The sequence below is a fragment of the Pomacea canaliculata genome, linkage group LG10 (assembly GCF_003073045.1).
Source record: "Pomacea canaliculata isolate SZHN2017 linkage group LG10, ASM307304v1, whole genome shotgun sequence".
Taxonomy (NCBI): domain Eukaryota; kingdom Metazoa; phylum Mollusca; class Gastropoda; order Architaenioglossa; family Ampullariidae; genus Pomacea; species Pomacea canaliculata.
Genome location: NC_037599.1, coordinates 21,297,567 through 21,307,635, shown reverse-complemented (window position 1 = coordinate 21,307,635; position 10,069 = coordinate 21,297,567). Strand labels below are relative to the sequence as shown.

General features: G+C 36.4%; 2 protein-coding genes across 3 annotated transcripts; one reads left to right on the top strand and one right to left on the bottom strand.

Moving 5' to 3' along the window:
* Positions 1 to 3,498: 3,498 nt before the first annotated feature.
* Positions 3,499 to 8,035, bottom strand: LOC112574486. 2 transcript variants are annotated; one of them, XM_025255599.1, is made up of 3 exons: positions 7,542 to 8,035; positions 7,016 to 7,129; positions 3,499 to 6,071 (listed from the first exon to the last, which is right to left on the bottom strand). In XM_025255599.1, exons 1-3 carry the CDS (start codon positions 7,858 to 7,860, stop codon positions 5,827 to 5,829), a joined length of 678 nt encoding a protein of 225 aa, XP_025111384.1. In that variant the 5' UTR covers positions 7,861 to 8,035; the 3' UTR covers positions 3,499 to 5,826. The 2 variants fall into 2 exon arrangements, with proteins under 2 accessions (XP_025111384.1, XP_025111385.1); XM_025255600.1 differs by having other exon boundaries at positions 3,499 to 6,069; positions 7,010 to 7,129; positions 7,542 to 8,033.
* A 128-nt stretch (positions 8,036 to 8,163) lies between these two features.
* On the top strand, positions 8,164 to 9,244 carry LOC112573673. Its single transcript, XM_025254243.1, has one exon. It carries the CDS (start codon positions 8,205 to 8,207, stop codon positions 8,862 to 8,864), a length of 660 nt encoding a protein of 219 aa, XP_025110028.1. The 5' UTR covers positions 8,164 to 8,204; the 3' UTR covers positions 8,865 to 9,244.
* The last annotated feature ends 825 nt before the right edge of the window (positions 9,245 to 10,069 follow it).

Below are 10,069 nucleotides of genomic sequence, written 5' to 3'. Positions count from 1 at the left end.
CCACAAAGTGGATGGTATGGAGTGTCATATATAATCCTTAAATGAAAAAAGCTTTGTTCTAGATATGATAATATTATGCTTCACAAACGATGGTCTTTTAAAGGCTGTCTTTTTGTAGTATCAATTGCCACTTCCATTAGATTTTAATTAAGTAGTAGATTGACAGCATGCACAAATTTCAGGATAGAGAACCATTGCATTAGCAAGAACAGAACATTTTAGTGGAGCCATTTTGCATGCAAGTATAAATGTTGAGTAACATATGATGCATTTATCATGATAGCCATTTAGGGATCTGTGTGCTTCACATCTTTCCTCCATGCCATCCATTCACAGATGTTAAAGGATTAGATGCCTTTCCATAAAGTTTTCATGTTTTGGCTTACAATAGATTCCATAATATCGGACATTTCTAAGTGGAACTTGGATTTGTATTTTCAAACGAGTCTTTTTTAAAATGTTGGAGAACAAAAGTATTTCAGTGGTAAGCTTTTTTTTCATATATTTGTATAATTTCCAACATATATTGATTTGGATGTGAAACTTATAAAGTGCTTATGGTACAGCTATTTGTATCAGACTTTTCTAAAGAACTGTCTGTTTACATTTAGGGGAAATGTCACACCATGTAGCAAGGCTCACAAGGAAATTTCAAAATGTCTGGATGTAGGAAGTAGGAGTGCATAACAGATCATTTGTGATAACTGTGTGCACTTGTCTGTCTGATTTTTGTGCTGTGCTTCCGTTGAAAGCATGTTGGTTCCCCTCTTTTGAGAACTCACCCAAGGATTGTGAAGAAGAACTTGTAGCTGAGCGGACTGCAGACATTAAGAAATTGTTGCCACTGTGCTCACTCATAATAAGAGACTGTAAATGAGCAGGCAATAACTGCAGTGTACTTTACTGTGATCACTTGTGAACTTCATCAGACCTGTGCATTCCAGTGTTAGTTTAGTTCCTTATGTTGACTTTCTTCAGACAGACGAAGCCTAATCAGAGGTTGTGATAATTTGTTCTGTCACCATTTTCCATCTCTCACTTCCCTTCCCCAACTTTTCCCTGCCTCCAGTTATAAAGGGTGTATATTTTGGCTTAGCAAAACTGTTTTCAGTTGTTTGGAGAATGTCCAATTTGTTCTACCTCTGTTAGCTACAGTTGCTGATATATACAGCAACAAGTGGTGATCAAGAATTCACAAAATTGAAAATATAGTTGCATTATGCACATAAACATCAAATATAGATAAAATGCTTATGCTAATATGCATGCATGTGCAGCCACTTACACATAGTAACATTCAGATTTCATCAGCTGTCTAAAGCTTCTAGATCTTCCAAAAGGTTTGCGTCTTGGTTCTTCCTTTTCTTCCACTCCCAGAAAAGCTACTTCCCTATTTATACACTTCTGTAGATTCTTTTCTTCTGTGATGTGGTGTGATTTTCCCTTATTTGACTTCTTACAAATTAATGAGCTTTGTGTCCTTTAATAAATTATGAATAATATTTTAATTTTATGCTGCTCATTAATAAATGCAGAAAATCTTTTCAGTATAATTCAGAGACTTAGAAACTGAGGTTGCATAGAACAGACCACAGAAAATGAGGCATTTTATTCATTTTCCATAGAACTTGTACTGTCCAAATAAACCTTTCTGGTTTACTTCATTTACTCCAGACTACGAATTTAATCAGTACCACTATTGCATCTTGTATGTGGTCTCAGACCAAAAAAACTTCTTCATCCCAAGAGTGTTGTTCATGTCAGTCTTTTTTGGTGCAATGTTTAGATTTTTTCCTTTGGTGCACAGGGAAATATTTTGTGTAAAACTGTGCACAATTTAACATCTCATATCAGACAAGCATGGCACAAAGGATACTTTTTTGCTTAGCATGTTAGGGATGCATTTTTTTCACCTTTCAATTAATCTAGATATATATATGCTGTCTGTGGCATATAGTTTGTGGTTTTTGCTCTTTGCTGAAGCGTAAAGAGTAAACAATTCTGTGTTGGCACTATGCAAATAATGTACATCTAATGTAGAGCCCTATGTAGGCATTTACACTCTTCACAAGCACATTTTAATTATTTTATTGTATGCTGGGCAGGGTAGCTTGATCCTCGCCTGCCATCATGGATATTCTTCATTTGCAGTATGTTTCAGCACACTAAGCTGTTTTGTTAATCGTGAAACACAATCTTTCCTCACCTTCTATTGACATCACTGATACACTTTGCTGTAGCTGAAATCTACCTTTGCCCTCTTTCTGCCTGCTGCTGGTATTTGACAAAAGAGGCACTTTGTGCCATTATTCCAATGGACTAGTAGTGACTGATTTTTCATTTAATTGGTTAGCAGGCAAGCACAATGTAAGAATCTTATGTATACCATTATATGAAATAATAATTTAAGACAAGGTGATGACATCATGGACCAGTTACGTCCTAGGTTTAAACAAAAAATGTGTTGTTTAAATATATAATAAAGAAAACAGTAGATCATTAAAAAAATTAGTATATCTTAAATTATCCAGTGGTTTAATCTGTATGAAGTTTTTCCCAACTTGTAATTTTTTTAGTTGAAGAGAATATGAAATCTGCCTCTCTGAAATTGAAAAAAATACTCACTTAATTTAGGGGAGAAACCCTATTTTTGTCATAAATAAGTTATACAAAATGCTGGAATAATTTAGTAGATGAAGACATAGAATCCAGAAAGTATTTAGTTTTGTGTTGTCATTTTGGTTTTTATTCTGGAGATTTTTAAAATGGACAACATATAGAAGTCTCTAAAATGACACTTAGGGGCCAGGCACATGATCATGCTAATCTACTCATATTTTATAGATATTCTTTAGCATCCTTCTAGCATGATTGTACACTGCCCAGCCAGCCCTTGTATGCTACTTTTTTTTGTACAGTTTTCAAATAGAAGATAATACATGCTTAAAATAGCTGTGGAAATTGTGGCAAAATAATTTTTGGAGGTTGCAAAAATTTCTTCTATTATTTTGTTACCCCATGCAGTAGCTAAATTCTAGCAACTGACCATTCCACATGAATACACGGGGAAAACCTATGCTGAGCACTATACATTTATGCACTAAATAGTAGTAGAGAATTAAAGTATGATAATACATATGTGGGGTAGAAGCTTATGCATAGTCGTATACCATTGTCTGTATTATTGGCAATCTTTGCACTTACATAAGTCACAAGAAATGTCAAATTACCACAATCATTCTGAGAAGTTTTGTCAGAAGCAAAATCAGCTTGACCTTACTAGCTCTTCTTTCTTTGCTTTAGGTATGAGTAATCTTTTGCCCATCAGTATTTGTATCGGTTCTTAATTTCTTTGCCAGAAATGTGGATAGAGCACTATGGAACCTTTATCATTTTTATGGTGCGGGATTAATGAATGAGGAGAGGGGGGCAAATCTTGGCCCTTAGCGCATTTGCACATGGCTGTGGCTTCTTTTTCGTGATAAAAGTGTGTCTGTTTAGGAACACGTGACATAAGTTCGGTGACAACTTTTTTATGCAAATTGATGTCAGTTGCTGGAACTAGTGATTACTCAACAGCATACTTGATGTCCAAACATTTGGTTTCAGTGAACAACTACTTAAATGTTGCAGTGGTGAGTGGTTAAGACACAGAGATGGTGAATTGATGTATAAGCACATAACAGATATTGCTGAATGGGTTGAAAGTCTGAATACTACTCATATTTATATTCTTACCTCTGCCAAACTATGTTAAACTACTGAAAACACCACATTCCAAATTTGTGACTGGAAAACAGTTGGAAGGTCAACAATTAATTTACAAGTTTTGAAAAGATTCATCTTCGCTGAAAAGTAGCTCCTACAAAAATGTACGAAATACTGAAATAGTGGTAAATTTAATGTGCTTTACTAGTTTGTCTGTGACTCTTCCCCCCTTTTCCTCCACAGATCATAAACCTTATACTCAATAAAGGGTGAGGGAAAGCCACCACTGCAGACTGGAAAAGATGTTACACAGTTGCATAACCATTTTAACCTTTTGTTAATCTTATACTTGTTCACTCATCCCCTTTCTACTTTTGACACGAGAATTTCGATCAACAAAATTGTAAACACTCAAATTATCATATTTTCACTTGTTGATGTGCATCACCAATTTGCTCCCACATTATCTTAAATAGGAATTTTTTATCATAAGGCTTTTTTGGTATTTGCACAGTTACAAGCAAAGGAGTCACCTAATCATGGTTTGTACAAAAATAAACTATATTTACAGTAGCATGTTGAATTGTTTTGTCTGTCTTTATGTATGCAAATTGGTAAAATAATGTGATTTTGTTTCACGGTGTGATCAGTCCTACTTTTGTATCAAATGCTTGTGCAGTGGGATCAGAACTGCACTGAAATGTTTGGGTCTCTGGTATTTTGTAGGTAGCTGTGTCTCTTGGCTAGAGTCCCAGCTGTGTTTGGTATGCCAATCATTTTTACTGCTCTTTCACTAGAAAGTCCTATAGCAGACCATCAAAGTTGAGCAGACTTTCTCAAGTATGAGAATGTGATCTGTAGTTTGAGAGTGAAATCTCTGGTTGATATCACATTATCTCCCATGTTAGGAATTTCTTGTCAAGGTCTGAGAAGATAATAACGATCTGCTGAAACTTCTTGTTCTGTTCTGTTAGCACCAACAGTGAAGGTTATGTAGTCCCATAATTTTGTTTGACAGCACCTTAAACTGACATCAAAGTTGTGGGATTTTTGGATGTATGCATTTCAGGAAAGTACACACTTTAATAAACATCAGCAGTACAATCTAGAGCAGAAAATGTGCACACGCGTATCACAGCTTTTAGAATTTCACATTTACGAGCGCCCAGCACTTTGCAGCTGGACAACCTGTAGTAACTAATTAAAAGGATCTACCCAGAGGAGAGAGGAGTGGGGTTTGAGAGACCTGAGCCATCATGGCACTTCTCCCATACTCGAGGTGGGCAGAACTAGTCACCTTGCAGCAGCCAGACCCTTGGGGAGGGGATACTGTTCTGCCAAGCAGGACCTGTCACCTCACAACTAGTCAAGAAGGACACGGGAAACCTGTCACCTTGAGGCTTTTACTTCTCCACAGGCAGGATCGGTTGCCAGCCTCCGAAACACATTTTTAAGGGAAATGCATAAAATAAATAAAACCAAAGTGGGGCTGGAGCATGTGTTGTCTACTACAGTTCATGGCCCTTTTACCAGCAGTTGAAATTCCTGTTGCCAGTAATGTCTCTAGTGGCGCTGAAATATCTTCGAACTTGGTAAACAGAATGATTTATACATATATACATAAGCAGTAACATATAATAAATTTATTACATCTTGTCACAAAGGTTGTTTAAGGTGGCTTAAAATATCCTACTGTGAACAGTTTGATAAAAATTTTGTTGTCAAGTCCACCCTCCCACTCAACTTGTCTACAATCAATTTTGTTTGTCATGAAATATTCACAGACCGGATAATAAATTGTATATCACAAACAGATCTCTGAGCATACACTGTAATTCGCAAAATACATTTATTAAAAAAATAAAACTTTATTTGGATCAAACACATTCTAAAACATCATCACTAAACAGACATTAAATGACAGTGTGCGAGGTGGCTGTATGTGAGATGTGAATAATTGCTCAAAACTATCAAAATCATATCTATTAAAAACACTACAAAATATATGTTAATTGTAACCTTTCTAAACAGGCAATAACTTTAAAAAATGAAATGTTTCTGACCAGCTCAGCAAGTTTATTTCAGAAAAAAAAAATGATTCTTAAAGATCATGGACTCTCAGCCAGATACATTGCAACAAATAGTTTTATATTTGATCCCACTGCCAGTGAACCTCACCATGAGCCCAGAAGTAGTCACGAAATTTATTTCTAACTTCTCTTGCAGAAAGAGTAGAACCACTTCTAAAGGGGCCTTTATAGCAAAATGTTTTCCATCTATAACCCCAATACAGCGTGGAAAATTCCATTTTTCTTCAAAGACTCTTGTAATGGCTTCCCATTTTTGTGTTGTATTGGGAACCTGTAAACATAACAGACGAGAAGTGAAACCGTATGAATTAAACTAATGCATGTAAGAAAAGGAAAGAACTTCTTACACAACCGTTATAACAAATTATTTGGTATTGCATTGTAGGAAACACAAGTGGTGAATCACCAACAGCAAAGCGAAGACGATCATTTTTACCAGTGCCAGACAGAAAAGGAAGTCACTGAAACTCAAGTCTGAAGGGGCTAACGATGATCCAAAACTTTCACTAACTTCAAGCCCTTGCGGGTCAAGAATTGACTACTCAGATGCAGGCAAAAGGCAAGAAAAAAGAGCACAAAAAGATCAGGGTGATGATCTGACTAAGTGCATCATAGATTATGACAGAAATAAAAATAGACCAAAAGAGGACCCTGAACTTATGTGGGCAAAAAATCTTACTCAAGAAATTTCAGAATTACCAGATATTACACAAAGGAAACTTACAAAACTAGATATTGACAACCTGGTATCAAAGGCTTTAAGACAGAACCTAGCAAAAAACGACTAGGACCTCTATGCTTAAAGGAATTAATGGTTCTTTTCTAGGTGTCTATGACCTTGACCAAAATAAAACATTTGCATTTCATGCTGTTTGTAATGTGAGTCACAATTTTCTCAATGTGTCTGACTGAATGTATCACTGATGTGCTAGTGTAGCATATTGAGAATGGTTCAAAACAAAAGAAGACCCCCCCCCCCAGAAAAAAAGTCAGAGAAACTGACATCCTACAAACACACATATCATAAGATGAAATGAATATGCACACACATACATCAAACTTTCTTTGTTTAATGAAGTTATTCCTATATTTTATTTAGAATTTTTTAAGAATTAAGTACAAATTAGTTTCATAGATGAAACTACTGGGAAAACTAACTTTAAATTTAATACAGAAGTAAGTTTCAACTTTTAAACAAGCAAAATCATCACCTAGCTCCAAATACTGATCTTTCAGAGCAGCAGTAATTGCTCTACATGTGTCTGGAATGATTTCCCCAATGGTACTTCTCCCCAGACGATAGAGAAAACACAAGGACTGGTAACTGTCTCCTGAAACAAATTGTTTTGACATGTGATGTGATTCCTTTTCTTCCTCCCCAAAAAATATTATTATTATATGTTGTAGTACTTATCTGTACAATTTAACCATGAGCAATCTGATATTTGAAAAGATGCCATTGAAATTGCAAAAAATACTGAATGTAATAGGACACTGACTCTTTAAATTCAAATAATAAAGGACAAAGCATTCTGCACTAACAGGTCATTATTCACTAATATGAGAAACATTGAAAAGGCTCCGCAGGGTGACTTGCACATACTGCATACAGCTTAAACATTGTAATAGCATCTTGGTTTCTTTGTAATAGAAGACTTAATTTTAGCCAAAAGTAGTAGCGTTTGTAGACCTTATACAGACACTTTTTTTTAACTGACTGATTAAAAAAGAACAAAATCTCACCTGTGGCTAGAAATATCAGCGTCACAGCAAGCCTTTCCCCATGTGCGATGTACTCGCGCATATTTGTTGTTCGCTTTATGATGTACGGCCCTACACGTGCGAGCAGCATCTGAAAGTTCTGCGGGTCCATTCTCACAAAGTTGCTGTAAGAGTCTGAATCCACAGCACTCAGTTCCAGCATCAGAGCATTGTAGGCGCTTTGTTGGGCTCCTCTTTTGAGCCATGGTTTTATCCACCATCCTCGCTCTGTCTTCTTTTTCTTTAGAACATGAAGTGCTGCTGCAAGCATCAACATCTCGTCGTCTGATGAGTCCCCCATTGCAGAAATCAAGGGACGCTACTGTCGCGCACTTTTTTAAGTTTTGGGGGAAACAACTCTGCCCAACTCGGGGGAAGGGTGAGAATGGGTCGTTTTCACTCACGTGATACACACGTTAGCAACGAGGCACTGTCCGCCATCTTCCTTCCCTAACGCTTCGCGTTTCTTCAGCGGCTCTATATCGGCTTGTGTCACGACACCGCTAGCGTCTCTCGAGCACACCAGCGGAGTCGGACTCTTTCACTCAAATAAACAAAACGATTTTGCCTATACGAGTCTGTCTATGTTTATTGATAAAAAAAAAATAAAATAAAAAACCCTATGAAAACACAGTCACTATAACAATGGCTCTTCCTTTCGTCAAACACATTTACCAAGTGCACCGAACTCCTTGCACACTATTAAAACTCACTGTCTTGGCTCTAAAATGGGGGATTGAGCATGAAGAAAAGGCCAAGCAGGAATACCTCAGCAAAATGAAAGGGGAACATCGTTCTTTTATTATGATTGAGTCAGGGCTCCACATGAACCCTGAGTATCCTGTTTTTGGGGCCTCACCAGATGCCATGATATCATGTGAGTGCTGTGGTGCTGGATGTGTAGAAATTAAGTGTCCTGCCAGACTGAAATCAAAAGACGCTACACACCAAGACCTAGACTTTTTGAAACTGGACAATGATCGGCAGCCAGTAGGACTCCAGGAGAAACATGCGTACTATTTCCAAGTACAGTGCCAGATGCACATCGCCAAACAAAGTTATTGTGACTTTGTTGTCTGGTCACCGCACCTACTGCTCCTCAAAATAAGAATTTTCCTGATCAGGAATTCTGGGAGGAAAAATCTCTGCAGGCTGCAATGTTTCACAAGGAATGTGTCATGCCCGAGATCCTGGCACACTATTTCTCAACTAAGAGAAAGTCTTTGGCAACATTTAACTTGCCAACATCATCTGCACAAAAGAAGTTCTGTGTGTGTGGGGGAGCTGATGACGGACGACCCATGATTCACTGCATTAGTGAAAACTGTCCATACAAGCAGTGGTTTCACCTTGAATGTATTAAACTGAAGCGTGTACCCAAAAAAACATGGCTCTGTCACCACTGCAGGAAATGATGAAGTTTATATTTTCTACAGACTTCATACAACATGATAATTGAAGAGACAAATGTTGCAATAAATGTATATGTATAATATTAAATACTAACAGTACATAGTGACACATAAAATTATATATGTTGGACGTAGAGACAATATCAAGGTGTTGTAAATAATTGTCTTTATTGTTTTATAAACTTTTGCACATTCAAATACATATTTATTAATCCTTTCCAGAAAACTTTTGTGTCTGCTGACAGAACATAACTTTACATAAAAAATCATTACAGGCTAAGAGAAGGAACATATCAAAATCCCAATCTAAATAACATCACTGATATGGATTACTAAGAAGAACTATTGGTTAGGTAATCTGAAATCCACAAAGAAGCTCTGGCATCAATATTGCTCTGAATTAGCTTCTGAGCAAACAAACAGCATTTGCAATCAAATGACAATAACATTTGATTCAATTATACATGTTTGAGTATCCTGGTAATAAGCAAAACATATTAACAATATTCTGTCAACAGCAAATATTTTGATCAACAACATACAAAGCATGACATCTCCGGCAAGGAACAAATTCTATATTCTTCACACTGTTTCACATCAACTTACCAAGTAACTTATCTGATCAGTTGGATATCATCATGCTATTATAAATAAAGTGCGAAAGAACAAGAAGTACAGTAAGGTAATTGTGCATTTTATATCTGAGAATAACTTCTCTGGTAATGTAAACATATACAGATTGCAAGCATGCATTCTGAAAATAAATGCTGATTTCAAACTAAAAAATTGCACTATAGCTACTCAATAGGCACTATGGATTTATGTAAATTTACAATGCAGCAACAAAGCTGAACTATTTTGTCTATGACTGGATTATCATCACCAGGCTTTGTTGCCATCAGGTCAATAGGCACTTTAGACTGCAAAATTCCAAACTTTCTGTGAACAAAGCCTATAACTCTCTCAACATGAATTCGTACAGAGGCTATTTTTCTCGAATTTTCAACTTGTAGTGGGTGAAGTTGCTTTTTCCCATGGGTAAAATCTGGAATTATTAATTTAGATTAATAAAAAAGAACTTCATCTTCAATGTTGAAA

What these genes read in the sequence shown, in the direction of transcription:
- LOC112574486 (XM_025255599.1), bottom strand. Translation starts at nt 7,860, where the DNA reads ATGGGGGACTCATCAGACGACGAGATGTTGATGCTTGCAGCAGCACTT. An exon ending in GCTGATATTTCTAGCCACAG is followed by an intron (nt 7,130 to 7,541) that starts GTGAGATTTTGT and finishes AATTTGTTTCAG; the next exon opens with GAGACAGTTACCAGTCCTTG. An exon ending in TCTGAAAGATCAGTATTTGG is followed by an intron (nt 6,072 to 7,015) that starts AGCTAGGTGATG and finishes TGTTATGTTTAC; the next exon opens with AGGTTCCCAATACAACACAA.
- LOC112573673 (XM_025254243.1), top strand. Translation starts at nt 8,205, where the DNA reads ATGGCTCTTCCTTTCGTCAAACACATTTACCAAGTGCACCGAACTCCT.